Source organism: Drosophila erecta, unplaced genomic scaffold (assembly GCF_003286155.1).
Source record: "Drosophila erecta strain 14021-0224.00,06,07 unplaced genomic scaffold, DereRS2 tig00000126-arrow-pilon, whole genome shotgun sequence".
Classification (NCBI taxonomy): domain Eukaryota; kingdom Metazoa; phylum Arthropoda; class Insecta; order Diptera; family Drosophilidae; genus Drosophila; species Drosophila erecta.
The window spans coordinates 15,207,108-15,229,006 of record NW_020825209.1 but is presented as its reverse complement, the minus strand read 5'-3'; the positions used below and the strand labels follow the sequence as shown (position 1 = coordinate 15,229,006).

At 45.2% G+C, this 21,899-nt stretch overlaps 2 protein-coding genes across 2 annotated transcripts in view; both read left to right on the top strand.

Annotated features, from left to right (window-relative positions):
• Positions 1-10,043: 10,043 nt before the first annotated feature.
• The window catches only part of LOC6549918 (glycine-rich cell wall structural protein 1), a 52,801-nt gene continuing 40,945 nt past the window's right edge, over positions 10,044-21,899 (top strand). The window contains exon 1 of the mRNA XM_026981583.1: positions 10,044-10,062. The gene's annotated coding sequence lies outside the window, so the exon portion shown is untranslated. The remainder of the gene's footprint in view (positions 10,063-21,899) is intronic.
• Positions 17,577-19,182, top strand: LOC6549924. Its single transcript, XM_001978638.3, has one exon. The coding sequence runs from the start codon at positions 17,797-17,799 to the stop codon at positions 18,655-18,657; it is 861 nt and encodes a 286-aa protein (XP_001978674.1). The 5' UTR covers positions 17,577-17,796; the 3' UTR covers positions 18,658-19,182.

Below are 21,899 nucleotides of genomic sequence, written 5' to 3'. Positions count from 1 at the left end.
TTAAAAAAAACAATAAAGAAGGGAAACCAACATGGCGCTGCTGATGCTGCATGCAGCTGCCACTTCCGGCGGCCATTGCTGGCTGTCTGGCAATTGACTTCCGTTTTAAATTTTGCACAACTTCCTGCAGATCTGCCCTGCCCATCACCGCCGCTGCCTTTTCAAATTACCACAGAAAAAGTACGAAAACGTTGCAAAACACAGAAATTCGGTTGGCCACACTTGATGGAATGTGGCAGCGAAGGATGCGGAACAGCGAAGGATGCGCAAGTGGCCAACAGGAACGCGTCCTTGACAAAGGTGCCAGCAAATATGACAAAATGGCCGCCAGGCGACTCAATGAGCTCGGGCCAACCAAGTAAACAACAACAAAGCCCTCAGCGGCAAATATGTACAAAAATGTGTGCCACGTAAAATGTTTATACTTCTGGACGCAAGAGGTATCTGGCAAGGGGTATGTGGAACATGGGCAAGATTAGGAGGTGAAAAATCAAACAAAGCCAGTGTCCTCCCACCGACTTCAAAAATATTTACGCTGCATCTTTGACGTATTTTATAAATCAGCACCCGTTCAAGATGGCGGTTCTACTTAAAAATGTATATAATTTGTATATACGAGTAGATGCTGGTGGTCCACTCATATTACTTCAACTATGATATTATTTTCGATCCATAAATACTTGTTTAGATGTTATATTTTCGTAACTACTTTTACAACACTATGAACCGGCTGATACTTGTCTTATTTTAGAGGGTATGCCATATGCGCATTTTCTTTGCATAGTTTTCCTTGTTTTTCTCCTTACTGGATGCGGCAAAAACAAAAGAAAACCACAAGCGAAAACAAAAAAATGCGCGCCAAATGCAAACAATGACAAAACGCCGGCAGAGGCAGAGGCAGCGGCAGCGGCAGAGGCAGAGACAGCGGCAGAGGTCGCCAAGTGTCGACAGACAAACAGTGGGGGAGGGGTTGGAAATTGCAGGGGGTGGGGTTAGGTGGAGTGGCACCCAAAAGTGGCAAAACAAGTCAACGCTGCCACTACCCACCAGCAGCACCCCTTTTCCAAAATGAGGTCGGCGCCATATATTTTTTTGTTTTCGGCTTCGTTCTTTTTTTTTCTATCTCGCTTTGTTGATGCTCTTGTTGTTTTTTAATTTTATTTGCACTCGCTCCACTTGAAATACATTGTGCTGCCATCGCCATCGCCATCGCCAGCGTCACCGCTGACCCCTGACCCCTGCGAAGGAGCTCCGCATTTTGGGCGAACGAGAACGCAAACGAGAACGCAAACGAGAACGCGAACGAGAACGCGAACGAGAACGAGAACGAGAACTGTGTCACCGGCGCGGAGTCGCAGAGATCCTCGAAAAGCCAAAGACAGAAAGACTAATATGCGCTCAGATTTGGTTTCTAATTTTCCCCACACTTCACATTTCACCTCCAAGTCCGGTTTCGGTATCCCAGTTTGAAATGTATAAAAATAAAAGACTATAGCGCGACTTACAGCAATAAGCTGGGCTATTGAATTGATCTGCCACATGAATGTGAGCATTATCCTGCTTGAAGGACTCGCAATGGAGCCACCCACCCACTAAAAAGGCGATAAAAAATGACCGAAATAAGCACGTTTACATTCTTTAGTGGCTGCCAGATGGCCGTAAAAGATATCGCATATGAACTTCCGCCTGAACTTGCTATCCAGATGCACACCATATCCAGATAGACACGGTTAAGGCAGATTTCATTTCATTCTCCACCTGTGAAAGGCCACTTCTAAATGAAATTGCTTGAAACTGGATCCCAGAAATGGCAAAACTTTATGGTGACCCCTTTTGCTGCTGGCTGGGTGAAAAAAAAACACACACACAAAAAAAAAGAAAAAAAAATGGAAAAGTGGGCCAGGCCAGGCAATTGCATCCTGCAGGGCCCCGCCCACCGCCCACCGCCCCTCGCCTTCTGATTTATGCTTTGACCTTTTCCGCAGGCAGGGAAAATTTTTCTCGTTTTGTTCTGCGCTTTTTTCGTGCACTCTTTCCCTTACTCATTTTTAAGCTTAATTAGCGACGTTAGTCGGCAAATGGCATTAGTGGGTTAATTAGGGCCAGACACACACACACACACACACACACATGTATGTGCGGCTATCAATGTGTGTCAACGTATATCTCTTTGGCCTAATGAGTCCCGGAGGACTTGCGGCCGGAAAATGGGTGGCAAGCCTCAAGTCAACACATTTTTCTCGCCTTTTTTCTAGCTCTAATTTGATTTTGATTAATTGAAGTGCCGCTTGACAAAATCCAATTAATTAATCTGATTGAGAGATGGACGAAAACACTCGAGTGCCATCCATCTTGGGAATACAAATTGTTGCCTACCTCAGAGGGCTGCCGCAATTGTTTGCTTTCAAATTTGTTTGATATCAAATAAGTGCCTTTGTTGGGCTTGCATTTTTTTGCGCTATTTAATGATCAAGACTACAGGTAGCAATAAAAAATAGATCTTTAAGGTGTGAAACTAGCATTTACCAATGGCAATCAGTTTCCCAATTGTCTTTTTCTACTCGTTGTTCTTTAATATTGTTTTTTTTTTGTTTTTAATCATTTTATCCCATATATCAATCAAAGGCATAACCTTTCAGCAGATAGAATTGGATTTCAGAAGTTTAATTGCTGAAAACTGTCGCTCAGAATAAAAGCCAATTAATTGACTGACCAAAATAATAATTTCTCTTCTCATTGGGACTGCAAATTTGATTTGAATGCAGATAACACGGCCCAGTGCAGTGTGGCAAATAAATAGATTTCGAATGCAATTTCCGTTTATTTTTGCCCACAAAAATAGACAGCAGACTTGAGCCCACAGCCAGGGCGTAATGAAACGAAAGCTGAGATGATGAAAAAATATCAGAAGGACTTACGCCTGAACAAAAACTGCAATTCATGTGATTACAACGTATAGGCCGTGTGTGGAATGTGGGCCAACACGGCACACAAGGGCGAAAAATTCGCCAGAAATTCGGCAAGAGAATCCATAACAATGCAGTTTATCAAAACAGATGCAGCAAGGACGAAAGGACACAGCCGGTGTGTGTGTGTGTGTGTGCACGTTTTGTGTGTGCGTGCCAGTGGAATTTGGGTTATCCTCCCGGACACAACGACAACTACATTTTGGGGCCACTCTCACCTGTGCTGCTGTGCCAATAAAATTAAAATATTTTCGACATAAATCAAACTCCAAATTGGGCCAAGCGAAAACAAATGAGTTGACAATAAACGACTGTCCAGACACTTGGTCGTACCCTGGAAACGCCGTGGGAATATGAGATTAATGGCCACCATCTGCTTCAGACCGTGCGATAGTTTGCTTCAATTCAGTCGTGCCTTTAAGGAACTGCATGCTTATAAGGCCTTTTCTCGACTAATACTGCTTGCATTAGCACAAAACCCTTTATGTCAACTTCATGTTACTTATACTAATTCTAAGCTCTGTTGAAACTTGAATATTATCGTTATAAACACAAAAAACATCTACGAGTGTACGTAGCTAGATTAAGTTGCTTAATAGCATAAAAACCCTGTATCGCAGTACTGTGCTGCAAATTTGTACTTGCCAATTTAAATGTGTTGTTTATGAAGCATTTTTAAATTTCCACACCAAATGCTGGACATGCGCTGTGTCTTTTTATTTGATCACTGCTTTTCCCAATCAACACAATGGGCAATTTATAGTTGAGCTGGCTGGAAATGCAGCCTGTCTTGCTAGGGAAAAAATTGCATTTCATTGTTGATTTGGATATTTCTCTAATGGTCTTTGGTCTGCCCGAAGTTTGCTGGCGATGCGTGCAACATGCAGTGAAAGAAACTTTTTTCTTCTTTTTTTTTCTTTCACATATATCAACAATCGAAATATATTTCTAAAAAACGGTTTCCTTGCCAGGCGAATGGAATTTGTGCAGGAATATTAGAATATCGTGTTCGTACTTATAGCGCAGTTTCGTCATTACTTTCTAGAACCTCGTGCCCAGTGCTGGCGCTTTTTCGCCCAGTGTAGGCATTAGGTGTGGGCTTGAATGGCCGAGTCTGGTGTCCCAGACACCCTGACAGTTGCTGGCTCGCTGGAAATTGAAAATTGATATGGCATCGCTTGTTGGCTGCACCATTCCGCTCTTCCGCTTTTCCGCTTTTCCCCGATTTCCCACCGATTTCCCCCAATTTTCCACACCTCCCCCCTGTTGGCTGTTATCGTCAGGCGTCTGTGTCGCGTTTTTAAAACATTACCATGCACTTATAGTCGCAGCAGCATCTGAAGCATCAGATGCATCAGCAGCCCTAAACGAGCGCAAATAGTAATGACAATGCCGCACAGTGGGATCAATTGCAGTGCAAGTGCGCACTTTAATGCCATCGAGTGTGTGTGAGTGTAAGATAATCCCTGTGGTGCTTGCGGTTTTGTTCCAGATGCCATATCAAATGTTTGTGAAAGCTGAAAAATTGAACGAAATACTGGACGGGTAACGTGCCTTGCAAACCCGATACAATTGCGGGCTGTCTATGTCAGCAATCGGGTCACACACAAAATGGACTTTCGTTGGCTGATATACAAACAATAATGTGATTCTTTATGTAGTTGCACATCCAGGGCATTGAAGGTGCTTTAACGGGAAGTAAAGCAATAGTAGTTGCTACATTTTAGTGCGTCCCAAAGTGAAATGCAAAATATTTATCGAATTTCATAAGTCTGATTCTCCACCGTACAGTGTTTGCCCGCTATGCGCACTCTAAACGGCAGTTGCAGTTGCAGTTGCAACCCTGCCATCAAACATGTACAACTCCTTCCGTTTCCGCTGTGCATATGTGCGAGTGTGTGTGTGTGTGTGTGTGTGTGTGTGGATGGCGGACTGGCATATGTGTGAGTGGGCCTCCATTTATTTCGCTGGAGTCTGTGTGTAATTTTACTTTTTTCCGACTGCAGCGACTGCTGCTGCTTCATCTGACATGATTTCCGCATGTCGTTTGAGTTTTTCTTGCCGCCGACTTTTCTTCTTCGTTTGCCTGATTTTCTTTTTTTCCGCCCTCTGCTATGGCTCGGTTTTTATGTATGAATGCACAGCTGCGGTCGAAATAATAGAGCAGCATATTTCAAGATCACAGCTCTTATATGCGGCATTGTCTTCGAAATGATTACTGCAAGTGCTAATTTCTTTTTTGGCTCAAAGAGTTCTATTTCACTTCTGATGGGCAACTGAAACGGACAGCTCCTATTATTGCGAGCACTGCTGTGCGAATAAGTTTGACTCTATTTTTTCGGGTGCTCGTGTGCTCAATTTCATACAAAAAACGCCAGTTTATGTTGATGTGTGCATGCTTTTCCTGTCGCGCTGCTGCCGCTGCCATTGATATCGCTGACGAAATTGAGAATTATTATGTTTAAACGTGTGTGGCATCCCCGCCATTCGGGCCTTAGCATTCCCGCACTTTCCCGCACTTTCCCGCGTTTTCCCGGCCTTTCTCCACGACCTTTTCCCGCGACTTTCCTCGCCGAAATTCGCCGGGTGACATGCGAGTTGGCATTGCATGTGCTGCTGCCTTCTGTTGCAGACTTTGCGGCGCTTTCTTCAAATTAGATTGCCTTGTGATGACTTTAATGCAATGCCCACTCACACACACCCGCACAACCGCACACCCGCACACCCGCACACCATACACCCCCACACACATGCAAACAGCGAGCTGTCAGCCTCAGTTAAACCTATACAAACAGGAATGGCAGGCCAGGAAATGGAGTAGATCTTTATTTATTAAATAGAAACTGATGTTTGCTGCAATTTTTCTAAGCTGATTATGTTCTAATAAGGCCAATGTAAAGTGGATTGAGGTTGTAAAGCTTACTCAAGCATAAATTCGCTTTTACAATTTGGGAAAATTTGAGATTGCTATCAATTAATGTTAACACCTACAACTGAACGCATTTTGAGTATCAGGATTACATCTATATATAGAAATGCAGTAGAGTATGGGGAAATTCCATGCTTTAAGTCTTTAAAGTGAAATTGGATCCAGCCCAGGGTATCTGATAGTCGAGTTTTCGTCACACTAGCAATTCCGACAAGCATTGTATGGCTTTTGACGTCATGTCAAGCATAATAATACACTTGCTGACATTAACACACGCAAAACATCAAGTGGTGCCATCCAAGCCCACCTGAAGGAAAATATGTTCTATAGTCTAAGGGAATAAGAACTATAAGAATGTATGAAATCGCTTTGAAAAGGGTGTCATAAGTTGCAAATATAATTCATTAGGTAATCATCTTTGTACATCCTATTTAAAATGTAACTTTTGCTCGTTCTGGGAGTACAGATCTCTTTGATCACACACTCATATGGCAAATCTTTTAATTAAATTTGCATCCAGGCCCGTCTTCCACACTTCGTGTTCTTACCTTGCGATTGCCTAGGCTGCAGTTTTAGCTACCACAGGGTAATCAATAGAAAATGGCAACAATTCGGGCTCGCAGGACGAGACAAAAGTCAATGCCATGTCCGTGCGGCCATAGATGTATGGCACTACGGCAGCATAGATGCACGTGTAGTGGTGCGGCTGTGTATCGCACAAAAGGCTCTTTGTCGAGCGCACAGATGCACACAGCTGCACAGTTACACAGATACGCAGATACACAGATACTGGTAAATACAGGGCGCCTCTGACTTGCTGCCAAAGGCTAATGAAGGCAGAGGGAGCCGGAATGGGGCCCTGAATTTAGAGGAGGACATGCCAGGATGCACTTGCCACTTGGCAGTGCACGGCTCCAGTTGCTGCTGCTCATATGCCTAGGCCATGTTGACATCAAACAAACAAACAAACAAACAAATAAACAAACAGACAAACAAATACACAGCAACACAGAAACACAGAAACACATGCAAACACAAATAGAGAGGCCGGCAAAAGAGCACGGAAAACGGAAAACGGAAAACTGGAAAAAGCAAGCCGACTAAAATTTGTATAAACCGAGTGTTCGGATTTGGGCAAGTCCGAAATGGAAAACTCGTGTGCGGATGCTCAAAACTTTCATTTCGAAATAGGCAACTGTATCAAGTCCCCCAAGTTAAGGGGAGTTTGCAAATTAACTTCCAAGTCGAGCCAAGAATCCCTTAGCTAATGCGCTTAAAAAAGTCCTCTATTATAAATCCAAGTATTTACATGTATACCCTTTTAAATTAGTTAAATAATATGTACATATATGGTTCAAAGTGAATATTATTTTAGGCAAAGTTTGGGCTTTGTCATATACGAGTATATTTGCGAAGGTTTTGCGGCAATTGAAACATTTGAAAGAGAGCTAATATCTGTTGGACTTGACAACCCCGTCTGAATTTTCCCCCTTTCCATTCCGCATCTCACCGGAGGCGAGAGGAAATATTAATTATGCCAGCTGCAGCTGCTGCCTCCGGAGTTGCTGGTGATTCCTGTCTGCGGATATTGCATCTGTCTCTGCCCCCCACCTGGGGATCCTGGCGTAGAGCGGGCTAATCAGAAATCATGGAAAATGGTACGGAATCCTCGGCGTTTTCGCCGCATTTCCATCGCATTTTCCAAACAGCCGGTCTCTTCCGCTGACTGGCTCTCCTTGCAGCCATTACGATATTTATGTAAATTTATTGAGCAACAAGCGGATTTCAATTAAAACGCAATGCCGACGGATTTAATAAAGGCGTATACGAAAAGGGGAGTGGCTGGCGACAGGCAAAATAACTTTAAATTAATTAAAAACGCGCCGGCAAAAATGTTTTAAGCTTGCGATGACAACAAACGCGGGCGTCAAGGAGTTTTCGCGGCAATCTCAGAGTGGGTTAAACGGCGGGGTGGGGTTGTGGGTGTGGGTGTGGGAAAATTCAGCAGGGCTGGGAAAATTGCAGCGGGAAACGCTGGGGACCGAGCTGAAATGGGTAGCAGCTTCTACGGGCTGCCAAGGCGCATCAATGTCGCGAAAATTAATTGAAACGAAGGCTGGAATTTTCGCAAGGACTTTTCCGAGGGTTTTCCGCGAGGCCAACGCTTGCAGTCGATGCGCGGAAAATGAAATAATGAAGATGCGTTCCCATGTCTCTGCCAGCGTATACCCTCCGTTGGGCAAAAATAGTTTTAGGCGGGACGCGTCGCAATGAAATGGAAATTTAAGTATTTCAGCAGGGAAATGCAAACTGCAGGATGTGTGAGCGAAATTTAAGGCGCCGTTGAAAGCTTTCGAGTGGCAGAGAACGAGAATACGGTATTGTGTGAGCTGTTTAACTAATGTATTCATTTGTTAGGCATGTTAAATTAATAAAATGTCGGATGATCTGAGGAGTTTTTTCTTTGTAGCCCCTCCATTTCCAAATCTTGTGCTTCAGTGGCAAGTGCAGACCTGATTTATACACTGGCACTGATTATTTATGATCCAAAGCCAAGTTGGTTTTTGGCCACTGACCAGTTGGAGAAAATCGCCGTGCGAAAGAGAGAGCAATAGGAGCTGCGAAAGAGACGGCTGGACGGTGGAAGAAGAGAGCTTAAGCCGAAACATTACCGCACGTCCGCAAAGCTTCGCTTCAGTTCAGTTCAGTTCAGTTGAGTTCAGTTCTTGTCCTCTGGCCCCCGAAAAGTTGCAGCCAACAAATGAAATTAAGCAAATAAATTTTGAGGCGGATTAGTTGAGGGACAAACTGCCGAGGCGTGAGTGGGAGGGGCTCGGAAAATAGGGGGAAAACAGGGGGAAACAGGGGGAAACAGGGGGAAAAAGGGGGAAAAGCATGGCGAGGACAGTGGAAATGCTACGGGATAAAAACAACTAAAACGAACTGCGGAACGTTTTGCGGCTTAGCGAGTTATCAGGCAAGTCGTTTAGCCTTTTCTATGTGTTTTTATATGGCAACCGGCTACCTTCTGCATTTTCCGCCGGCAGACCCAAGAAAATTGCACACGAAATTGGAGTTTTCGAGTTGAAAATTGGAAGTCGTGCGGTGGAAGACTGCGCTCTCACATCGAGGCAATTAAAATGTTGAGTCCTCGACCTGGGCCAGGCCAACTGCGTCCGGGCTTGAACTCCGACCCCTGCGGCTGCCCCATTATCCTGCCACAATTTTTCCACACTCCATATGTGGAAAAGTGGCGGCGGGGAAAGCAAATCCAAGCTCTTCATTTACTCAGCAGTGCAGGCGAAAAACTTGACCTCCTCTAGGCAGCTTGATACCCAGGAAAAATTGACAGAGAAGTGAAGTAATTGCTTGGAAAACTATTTCATTTTGTATATTAAAAGCATAATATAATATTTATTCCTTTATTTTGTTTTAAGCTTAATCCTCTCCACGTGGAATTACCGACAATTAAGAAATAGGTGCGAGGGAATCAATCCAAATTAAGGAAATGGAATGCCATTTGATTTGATTAAGTGCAACACACTTTGAGGACGTTCAACTGGGGCAAAGGATTATCAATGATGACTGATTCAATGCGTTTCTGAGATGGGAAATGTGCCCAAGTGTTGAGGGTTTTAATGAAACGAGTGGCGTAGGGATTTGTGGCGTTATTTTCAGAAGTACTTAGCATTTCAGTTTATGGAAAGGAAAAGGGAAAATAATAATATTGTAATTAAGCTAAGTGATTATCGCCATAATTGGTGCAGTGGAGGATTCTAAAATCATGTTTTAGGTTTATTGGTAATTTTCTCATAAATATGTAAAGGCACATTCGTTTATGCATTATAATATTAATAATATTAAGTCCGTTGGATTGCTTGTTGATTTTCGGGTTCTCTGATTAAATTAGCCCCCAAATGTACGAGAATCCCGCTGTGGGACATATTTGCCCATAGCTAACCCAAAGTGCATGAAAACTAACAAAAAATGCAATCTTTTTTCTGTCATTGCAGGTGAGTGCAGTTTCTTTCATCTTCATTTCGGTTCGTTTCATTTCCCCGGACTAAGCCGGGCCAAAAAGAAAAAGACCACGGGGAAGACGGTAAAATGGAAAAAAGCCGAAACTTTTTTCCTAGAACTTTGTTTGGCTTTGTCTGCGGCTCGGCCGTAAGTAAGTAAAAGTACATTTTTTTGTTGCCCTCTTCCGGATGCGTTTTCCTTTCTTCTGCCATATTTTCCGGTGTTTGTATGTGTTTGCGTTTGTGCGAGATGGGGGCTGAGCCGAATATGTCAATGATAAATGGCATAATCTGTTTAGCCCACAACAAACCCGCACAAACCCGCAGAAACCCACACAAACCGCCCCTTAGCCCCACGGCCCTAATGATAATGCACAAAAATTATGCTAATAGCTTAATGCCATCGCACTTAAGCGCTAAGACAGCAGCGCCCAAGACGACAGCACCCAGACGACATCTCGTCCTCGGAAAGGAGTTGTGATTTTGCCTGGGGCTTAGCATACCCTTTCGGGGGGTATATGCACTCCCTCTGTCCACAGAGAAGTGTCTAAAAGTTAGTTTAATAAAAAAAGGAGGGCATTTAGCGGCTATTCCAACTTTAGTTGGTTCAGCATGTATTGATTCCACCCACTGCGCTGTGCTGCCAATACAGGGTATGCCCAATTCGTTGCACTTCTTCGAAGATGGCATTAATTTAGTTTCGCCAGCCTTCTGTTGTCGTTTGTCTGTCGACGCTTCCAAAACTTGGCTTCACTTCAGGTCCTCGGACTTTGGGATTTGGACTCTGCTTGGCCAGTTGTGTTAGCTGACCCCAACACGGGGCATTTTGGCAGCTGGGACCACAGCAACAACAGCCATTGCAGTGGGCGCAATTGCTTTTGGCCGGCCCGAGCGTCGAAATGGCCGAAATGGGCAAGGCAACTTTCCTGGCCTAATGTGCGACTCCAAATGGCCGTTGCTTTTGTGTGTTGCCCTGGTTGTTGTGTGTGTTGCTGTTGCTCTGGCGCTGCACAAACTTATGGCCGAGCGAAACTTTCGTGAAAGAATCATTTTTGGATTGGCACAGATGTGACAAGAGGATATACACAACAAGGACTGAAGAAGCCGGGCGGGGGGTGGTTGCTGCAGAAGTGGCTGGGACTCGAGGAAATGAAATGATCATAAATCCAGGCAGGAAGAGGAAATGTGCAGAGCAAGATGGACGGGAAAAGCTTTCAACCAATATCTTTGACGTTTCATTTCAGAGATTAGAAATACGAGTTAGGGAATATGCATCAGGCTGCTATCGAAGAAAATCGAATGCTACTCGCGCATAGAAATACAAAAATAACACAGTAATTGTTTATAAAAAGACTTTGCCATATTGTGCAAGATACTGTACGTATCTGAAAGTTGTATCATAAATTATTTCTTAAAAAAGATCGCAAATTGTATTGCAAACTAAAACGAACATTTTAGGGAACATGAAAGGTAAAAAGGGTAACATAAAGACCCAGCCCACCGAGTGGGAAAATTAAAAAGAAATACCCGAGTAGCATTCACAAAAAAGGGGTTGTAAAACTCAGCAAAAAACGGAGTAGTGTTGCAAAGCAGCAAAAACCAGATAAGCAAAGGGGAATTGCGAAAAGCGAGCAGTCCCATGAGCACATGAAAAACGATTCAAAAGCTGCGTCAGCGGAAGAAATGATTTTTTAAGTACGCACCCAACAAGCAGCGAAGAGCGTAGAGCGTAGAGCGAAGAACGAAGAAAAATTGGAAAGCCCGGAAAAACACTAATAGTGAGATGCAACAAATAACGACCAAGTATCCATCACCGCAACGGAGTCCAAGCAAAGGCTTCTCGGATATTAGCGGAGAATGCGAGGGAACGCTGCAAAAACACCAAGCACATCCAAATGATTTTGGGAAATCACTTAGCAGCACATGAAAAGTGCCAAATCAGCTGAAAAGCGCAGGGGCATCGAGGGAAATGTGGAAGGACCCCGGCGAAGTCGATGAAGATGAAGCCGCAGACGAAATATTAAATGATTTGCAGCAGATTTTCCGCGCACACACCGAGTGCGTTTGCGTGTGTGTGTGTGTGTGTGTGTGTGTGCCTTAGGGGCATCATAAGCAGCCAAAGGATTCGGAGCTGCAGGCCAAAGGCAACGAGAGTGCAAATCGTGTCGGGCAGCAGCCAAAGTGAAAAGTGCAGCGCCCTGCACTGAACAGTTTTCGAAGGATTTCCCATCGTGAGCGTCGTGATGTATGCATTTGCTGATGCCCTGCAAATGGGCATTTTCCAGCAAGTGAAGGTCCTTTCATGACTTTATCCGGGCTCCAACTTCCAGAAGGGAAGTCAATCTGGGGCTGCCTTAAAGTTATGAGTCTCCTAAGTTAGGTCTCTCCCTAAAATAAAGTTGATGGCATTTGTGGGTCCTGCCCTCTTGGCAGAAATACAAAATAGATTTAGTATTCCAAGACGTAGCTGAGCGACCCTGTGGGAGAGTGCCAGGAAAAGGGCAACGCCATGTGGAACCTACAAAAACACAGTACCAGCACCCATATTAACACATATGTGCGCTTGGAGTTTATTGAGCCGGACATTCAAGGCAGAAGGGGGGTGGCATTCGGGGCAGTTCATTTCATTGGCATTATGATTGGAAGCTGTCGTCGTTTGCCTCAAATTGTGCAAGTTATGTGAATGCGGTGGCTGTGGTTCAGTGCCCACTGGGTGAGGCTGCATTTGAGGATATCCGAAAATTTCGCACAAACGGAAATGACAAAAAACGTACGAAACGTGGGCGGGTTGAGTCGAGCACTCAATGCTGACCGCAGGTCAACGAGGGTTACGGAGGGTTAAGAGCGATTTGGGCGTTTTTGTGAGTTTCTGGCTACACAGAGAGAAGCGATACAGGGACACACTGGCAAAAGGCCCCAGAGCTAAACAGCTGAAGAGCCGAAGAGCCGAAGAGCTGGAGAGCCAGACATTTGCCACATCAGCAAATGATGTGAAAATGTCATTTCCAGGCGCAACTGCCAAAGGTAATGGCCAAAAACGGGCCAAGGGGTGCTGCACAGGACACGCAGAGTCCTGATTCACAGGATCACAGGATCCCAGTGGCCAGCAACCCCAGCCACACACACACATGGCACTAAATTTGTGGCAAGCGAGCGCAAAAAAGGTCCACAAACTGCGAACCTAATGATGGGTAAAGGGATTCAAAGGCGGTGCTTATCAAATTGCGCATACATGGATGTCGCACAGCTTCATTAGGGCACTGCGATGATATGGCCATCCCCAGTTTACCATTTCATTCCACTGAGAGGCAGCAAATCAAATTTAATTGAAGCACAAAATCGCTTGCCTACTTTTGCGGGCAATGGCACAATTGTGTGACTACCTTCTTTTTGGTTCGCCCCCTTTTAACCACTGGCAATTGGCAGAAACGCTACTAATTTGGGCGAGTGTTTGATTGGAGTTTGGCCAACAGCTCTGTCCGATAGGCTTAATTATATCCGGTTACGCGTACGAGGCCTTGGAACACCAAATTAATGGGTGGCCTTGTTTCCGCTGGCATTTCCATTCAATTGCCAAATCAGTGATAAGAACATAACCTTACAGAAACAAAATATATTGCAATTTCTGAACGTCCAACCAATTTGTAAGCAAACACAAACCAAACACAAACCAAACACAAAGGAAGCAGCTAGGAAACAGGCTCGCGCATCTCGAAATCTTCAAAAAAGATGGCCGCGAGGATGATCACGAGCACGACAATGACCGCATAGCGGGCGCCCATGTCAAAGCTGATCCCCTCGGTGGATCCCAAGCTGGCGATCTTATCTGCCGCCACCTTGGCCCTGGAGCAGTGTTGGTGGAACAGCTGCATATTCAGCTGGATGGAGAGAGTGACCACACGCGCGTACCGAATGTAGAGGAGCAGCTCCTCGCTGCTGTGCTCCACAATGTCCTCGAAGATGCTGTCCAGCGACTGGGCGGTCATTCCCATGCGGGTGAGCATGATTTGCTCCAGTTTCAGCTGGTTGAGCCACTTGGTCATGTCGCTTTCGGTCATGTTAGGCATGTTTGGCAGGCTGCGTTTCCTCTCGGACCTCGGATCAATGAGAAGCTCCAGTGTCCTGCGCAGAATGGTCTCGTGGAACGGATTGAATGGGTGCCGGGAAAGGCTGGTCCTATCTATCAATCGGGAAGCCTTTTTGTACTTGCCGCTGTGCATGTGGCCCACTATCAAGTCCAGGTTTTTGAGCTGCTGCTGGCTCAGCCCCAATGCACGATGGGACATTTCGAAATGGGAAGGCTTCGGCACGTGTGGGATCCGGAATTAGCTACTTTGGAATGGGCTACTTTGATGGGGCACGACGGGCTTAATTGCCATGTTATATACCAATATGGTTACTTTCCTTCACTCGTTACCGCATTGCTTTGTCTGGCTTAAAGGTCCGGCAGTTCTACATGATATATGCGTATTTAAATATACTGAATAGGGTATCCTACGATACCCTAATCTTTTCCCTCTTCTGTGTGTCTTCAGCCGCCCATTCACTTTTTGCGCTTTCGTTTGCTTATTCCGGCCAGAGGAACTCTCCCCTTTTAGCCAGCTTTTCATTCAGTTCAGTTCAGTTCGGTCCATTGACCCGGCATTGTGTGGATTTGGACTTGGACTTGGACTTGGTTTGGACTTGGTCTTGCGTTTTCTTTGCCTTGCTGGTGCTGCCTGCTCACAATTAATTTGGCGATTTACCTAATTCCTCTTCCTGTCTCCCGACCCAATTAAGGGCGTGCTTTTGCTTTATTTTCGATTTTGATTGATGCATTTCGCACGAGGACGTGATCGCTCTGCTCTGGCCCTAGATATCCGCACTATTCGTACGAGATTTCACTTAATCAAACTTCAAGTTGTGTTTCATCAGCATTTTCCGGCCTTCCACTGGCTTTTCTTTGGGCATTCCACTCTGCTTTTTTGTTGGCCAAGCAACAAATGATGCGTAAGAAATGCTTTAATAAACGGGGAGCATGTTTGCTTTTTCCTTCTTTTTTTTGGGCGGAAGATGGTAGTTTGTTTTCCGGGCCATTTGGCTGGAAAGTCTTTAAGTTGGCCCGCATGTATGGCCGATCGGCAGGAGCCGATTTTGCATGGGGCCGCACATCTATTCCGTTTGTTTAAGGGCTAATAAATATTTTAGCCGGGTGCTGCACAAAAATATGTTTGCAGCAGTTGGAAACAAACGAGCGAGCAAACGAGTTGAGTAAATCAAGCCGCACTTCCGCTTCCAGCTGGAGCTCGGGCCCCATGCTCCAAAAAAAAAGGAGAGCCTCCTGAAAACCTCCCCCAAGCCCACCGCCCATTACCCCCACCCAAACCCCTTCCAAAGAACCCGAAAATCCCCCGCTGCCCTTGCTTGTCTGCTGTCTACTGTCTGCTTTCTAACTGAATGAAAGCCTTGGCGCGTTGACTGATTTCGAATGGATTTTCCACGCTTTGCATGTGTGTGTGTGCTCCAGTGTTTCGCTGTTCGAGTGTTCCAGTGTGTCTTTGTGTGTGTGCTTGTGTGTTTGTGTGAGGCACAAAATCCCGTAGGTGCAAAATAGCGCACTCCAGGCAACGAAGCATGTGCACATTTGTGTTTTTTTTCCGTTTGCATCCTTTTCTGCCGACGCTGTTTCGGTCCTCTGCTCCTTTTTGTGTTTCATTTGTTTTGTTTCATTTTGCACTACGAACAACAGAAGCAAGGGGTATCAGGGGCATATAGGCTGTTGCGCAGCAGTTGAGAAATTTCGGCTGATATCAAAATGCGAATGCTTTAATTCGCGAAACGAACTTATGGCCAAGAAACTAAGCTAACTAAATGTGAGAATGTGGTCCGAAACTACTAAAAAATTGAAAATATCGAAAGTTAACTGCTTACAGTTTGTTTACACACCATAGTAAATAAAGGTCATTCTGCAGGTCGAGTGGCCAGGAGACTTACTCCTTTTTGGCCTGGTCCTCGACTGAGGTTTCATTGTGCCCATTGTTGTTGCTGTTGTTTAAGAAACAAGCGGCAGAAGGCGAAACAGAAGACGCAGGGGGGGCGTGCGGAGAGAGCGGAGAAAGCGGAGAAAGGGTTGAAGGAGGTGGCAAGGAAGAAGGGGCAAAATTGTGCGGCAAAATAAAATAAACAAACGTTTGGACGGACGCACTTCTGGGATTGGTTTGGGATGGAATGGAATGGAGTGGAGTGGAGTGGGCTCTTCCCGGGGTTATTTGTTTCCACCTTTTTTATTTCTCCAGCGATGTGCTTAAGCGGAAAACAACATTTTGCTGCTGGTGTTGCAGGTTGCAGGTTGCAGATTGCATGTTGCATGTTCCCAGTCTGCGGCGGCTGCAACTGACATTCGGCGAACTTATTGAGGTGTTAAGCTAGAATCATTTTCAAAATTGAATCTTAAGGCGGGGCGCGGCATACAAGCAGTGCGAAATGGAGATGCAGGCAGATTTAGCGGACACTCGTTGGCCAATGCGACGTATACGTGATATTGCCCATACTCTATTGTGTGCAGCCAAAGAAACGTGATGATATTCATGACTGCTATCAAGACAAAGAGACGAGAAGGAGGAAATAAACATACAACCAAGACGGGCATAAGCTGATTGCTTCAGTTTGTAATTTACTCGTCCCCAGACGCAGTCCACATACATACTCGTCTGTACAAATGTATCTAGTTATATTGGGGCTGGCCCATGACTTGATTTCTGATCATATATCAAAGCTGACCGAGAACGGAAGTCCCTACAACAGCTGTCCGTGTCTGTGTGTGTGTGTGGTGGTGTCCTGTTGATTTCCTGTCCTGCCAGCTGCTCAAGTGCGTGTGTGTGTTGTATATGGGTTCCTGTTCCTGAGAGCTGAGTAATGTCCCCCAACTGAATATTACCCGTTCTCAGTTGAAGTTTCAAAATGCTGATATGAACGTAGTACATGTGTATGATATAGAAAAACGTGGTTGATAGTTATTCATCCAAGTTATTCGTTCCCAATTAATTCGTTTCTCCCCTTTCTCGGCTAGTGCATTAACCCGTCGGTCTGAGGTCCCATTCCGGTTTTTTGTCATCCGCTTAGCACAGCAAATTAGCATTCAGCCAACATGTGCTCAGCTGTCAGTCGGGAAAAGCCCCTCCCCTGTTTTCCCCGCATTTTCCGGCTAAGTGTGTCACATTAAATGATACGCAACACTTGACACCAAAATGGGCAAAAGAAGAAAACTAAAACAGAAAGCCAAGGAAATGGAGGAAAAAGGGGGGCAAAGACGAACGAGTTAGTTTATTAATGAGTTGATGGGGGAAAATCAATAGGGGCGCATTCTAAAGAAAATTTTAAATCACAAAACTACATAAGTCACTATTCAGAGAATACATCGTTTGATAATTGGGGATGTAGTAACCAGAACTATATATTTTATTTTTCGATTCTAAATGTAATCTTATTTTGCCGCTGTATACATGCAAATCCAGGGCCACAAAACGGAAGTTGATTTCAAGTTTCTGCTGCCCGAGGGAATGACAAAGGTTTTAGGGAAAGGCAAAAAGAAAAAAAGGTGAACAAGAAAAGCGTCGGGGAAAACAAATAGCAGTTGACTCAGGACAAACAAACAAGCAGAGGCCAAGTCAAGAGGTGACAGGAAACAGGAGGCGGAACGTGCTCAAGTTCGGGCGGCACAGATGAGCTGGACAAGTAGGCACTACGAATTCCGTTTGCCCCCCCAGTCGTTGTTAACACGTCAAGCCGAGACATTCGATTTCGAAATAAGCCCCGCCCGATACCACATCAAAATTGTTAGTACGAACTGAGAGCGACGGATCGAAGAAGAGTTTGAGATTTGCCTAGCCAAAGTACTGAAATTATGCCCAAGTCCAAGCAAAGATCGCCAAGGAAAGCGGTTGCAATGCCGCTTAGCACAAGACAGCCACGGCCCAAAGTCAAAAGTGCTGGCAATACCAAGTCGAAAGTGCTGCAGAAGTCCGTGAAGAAGTCCCTTAAGAACCCTCTCAAGAAACCCCTTAGACGATCTCCGCTGATGCGAGCCGCCCTGCAACCCACAGTTTTGGGCTTGGCCAAGGTAAGGCCGGTGAAACGGCCGCGTGTGACCGTCAAGAAGTCGCATCCTCAGCCGCTGGACGCCCTGCAATCCCTGGGCATGTCCCGCAGGACCAAACTCATAGATGCCCGACCCCAGAGGTCGGCCGGCGGTACTTCGGTGCTGTTTCTGGACAAGGATTCAAGGGTCCAAGGATCCAAGACGGCCAAGCATATGAAGCCCTCAGCGGCAGCAAGCGATAAAAATCAAGTAACCCGGTTGAAAAGACGGATCGAGTCCCGAAGGATGATAAAAGACGAGACTAGGGCTACCGACGGTGTGAACTTTTTCTGCAATCTCGGCGTTAAGAAAGTTGACTCGCCGTCGCCAAGGAGGGATCAACAAGTGCGAAAACGAGGTGAAGCGGAATTTGGGGCAAGATTGGCAGCTGGAGAAGGAACTAGAATGCGTGACAGCGATTTGCAGGGACCAGCGAGAACCCATCCTTCTGGTCTGTCATCCCTAGTCGGTAGAGTCGCCGGCATCGGTGCGTTCGCCAATGATGTGGTGGTTCCGCTGTCCAGTCGACTGCCCATCATCGACTTTATCTCCACCAAAGAGTTCCAAATTATGTCTGCCGCTTCGAAGCCAAAATCGCATCCTCGGCAAAAAAATACCCACTTTTAGACGACCAACGAGTGGCGAGTGTTTAATGATTAGTGACGAGTGGACATGAATATACCTTTCAGAAGTGGTTTGCGGCTCAGACTTCCTTTAAGTCTCAAGATTAATTTATCCGTGAATTGAATGGACTAAACTAATTTTTTTTGCCAAATGTAGTGAATGGACTTGTGTAGGTTGCTACCAAGAAGCCTTAAATTGTTAAATATATTTACTTTCAGACATGCAAATTTCACATTAAGCAAAGCATCGTTCAAATTAGATCGAGTAACAAATTCCTCAACAAAGTATCCAGCAATGTCAAATAGTAACGAGAGGAACCTAAAAGGGATCAACTAAGACTTACAGTGTATAGGCTGAGAAATAAACGTGATATTCAATCGAAGGTTCCTTTGGAAATCCTGATATGGATAATGGATTCAGTAATCAACGACTCTGGCATTTCGGAACAAAAAACTTCTTTGCACAAGTTTGAAGCGAACGCGAAACATTTTCATTTCGGTTGGTTTATTTGGACATACCAGAAATACATATTCCCAAATGAAATTGTTGGACAATATGAAATGGGAATGGGTTTTGGGAGATGGGGGATGGGGGATTGGTCTTGGGTCTCGGTTCCTGGGATTTCAGGCTGGCTTCCGCGAAGTCGGCGGGCAGCAAGCGAACTTTTGCGCAAATTATCTGCGTCGCGTTTATTTCGCGCAAACAAATCGCAAAACTTTTGCAGACGGCGACCCAACGATTTGGCCTGGCTCGCTGCTTCTCCCGAATCCTCCAGCTCCTTCATGGCCCCCTCAGTTTCTCCCAATCTCATCATCGTTCTGGTGCAGTTGTAAAAGTTTTCCCGGCACAAAAGTTTTGGGGCCAGAAATCCTTGCTCCCGGCATCGGTTTTTTCGGGGGCATCTTGCAGCAATTTACGGGAAGAAACTTGAGAAGCGAGTGGAAGATGGAAGCCAGGCAATTGATGCAGCACACCCGGAACACCCAGGACACCCAGGACACCCGGGCGAGTGAAGGGGTGAAAGGTCAGGGGAGCAGGAGGAGAATTCCCGTTGCCATTGTTGTTGTTGCAACGAGAATTTTTCGGCTTGTTTTCATTTTCACCGCCGGAGAATTTGCATTTTGCCCAGAAGACCAAGACGACGACTGCGGCTTTTAACCGCAAACCGAACGGAAATTGAGATTCATTTAATTCATTGTGCGCCGAGCTGAATTTTCGGGGTGGCAAAGGGTTAAGTATTGCGTTACACGGAAAAAATTTCCGTTTATTATTTCACTGAAATGAATTTGAAGAAAGGTTCCGTATAGTTTTGATTGGAAAAATTTGTCGACAGGGGACTGTACTTGAATAAGCTTGAAATTCGTTATGGTTGTGTTATTTACTCGTTGATTCTACTCGCTGTGTTTCTTAACAACTAGCTGCGTTCCTCAAAAACATTTGAAGCAAATCTTTTCCGTTAACGTAAATCGAAAAATGTTCTTATGCTTTTACAAGACAATCTGTTTCCAATGATTTCTTGCCGTGTAAGTGAAACTTCGTTGACAGGCATAATCACCAGGAACAGGAGGGAAGAGGGGTGTATGAAGGAGGAGCAGCAGGAAGTGCTCTGGAGGATCTGCAACCACAACGACCGACAACATTTAAATGACTGCAGCGACGTCAACGGCAACGCCTTTGCTAATATTTATGCCCCGGGCTTTATAATCGTGGCCAGACCGTGATTCTGGCGGGGGATTGGGTTGATTTTGAGCGCGGAGAAGGCAGATGGAGGCTGCTGGATGTTGGATGTTGGTTGGAGAGAGGGCCAGTGTCCGCCCCAAAGCACATGGCTGAAAGCGCACTTTTGGCCAGTCGAAAAAAACCTTGATTGCATTCAGCTTGAAGAGCAAGGGAGCATTGAATTGAGGGGCTGGTAAAAAAGATCGCTGCCATCGCAGATGCCAATTGGAATGGCGACTCTTTGTGCGGCTAAGTGAGGCTGAATAGGCTTGGGTGAGAATGCGATTGGATAAAGACCCCTTGAGACGGAGTTATGCAATTCTTGATGGGTTGAGCAAGATGTGGGCGTACGATATTGCCTATCTTGACAAACCATTAGGCTAACTACAGCTTACAAGCTGTTTTATAGAACGCACAGTTGGAATTTAAATGATAAGCGGAATAAATGAATTTGATTGGGATAGAAATGTAGCGATTTCTTAGTAAAATCTTTTAACTAAAGGCTTTTAAAATGATTAAAAAATGTGCACATTTAACAAATGTATCTCTCGTTTTATGAGCAATGCATATTTAGAGGTTCTGTTCATTTCGGAATAAAGTGGTAGTACTTACTTGGGTCTAGCTATAGTTGTTTCAATTGTTTCTGCCTCCGGTTCTTTGTTCAGATTTTTTTGCAGAGGAGTTCAGATAGTTCCAGTGTCATTTCATTCCACATTTAAATTGTGTGTGTCTAGCAAATTTGGCTTTCGCACGATTTCGCTTCGGATTTCGCATAAATTAATCATTGCCTTGCTCCAAATTTGTGCGGTCAAAGTGGGAAAGTCCAGGGGAGAAGTGGCTTTTTCGGGGGTACGGGGCGTGCATGGTGTCATCTTGGATTTTACTGGTTTTATGGGGCATAAAATGGGTGGTGCAGGGTGAGCACTCAGGGGGTTGGCAGACGTGCTTAGAGTTAAACGCACAAATGCAAGTTGGTTATTTCAATGGGCCAACCGCAATTGATAAACCAATTATGCAGGATGCAAGTGACACTCGACGGCATTCAGGCCATGTGTGCTTGTGTGCTTGTCTCGCTCTCTCTCTTTCTTTCGCTGTCCCTATCTCCCACTGATATATCCGACTCTTTCTTACCAAATCTCACCTTCTCTTTCGCAGTCCCAGTTCCCAATTCGACCTGCTTATTGAACGCAATTACCTGACACAGTTCCGTAGTTTACGCAAAAACGATGTCAATGCACGGGTCAAAGTTCAGTTGAACAAAGCAGAGACAGGGACAGGGATAGCGAGCGAGTGAAACAGATATAGTACATGGTGGGGGTGGGCTTAACTTTCCTTTTCAGGACTTTGTTAATTAGGCAAGCCCCTGCACCCAATCCCGAGCGCTGATTTCCCTCAATGGAGGCCATCCAACCAATTGACCCAGTAATCCGAGCCAGATAAACTTTCCGAAAATGAAACAACAATGTATGGAGAACTCGCAACAAAAGTGCAATATTAAAAAACAAAACCCTCTTTGCCGACAAGTG

What these genes read in the sequence shown, in the direction of transcription:
- LOC6549924 (XM_001978638.3), top strand. Translation starts at nt 17,797, where the DNA reads ATGCCCAAGTCCAAGCAAAGATCGCCAAGGAAAGCGGTTGCAATGCCG.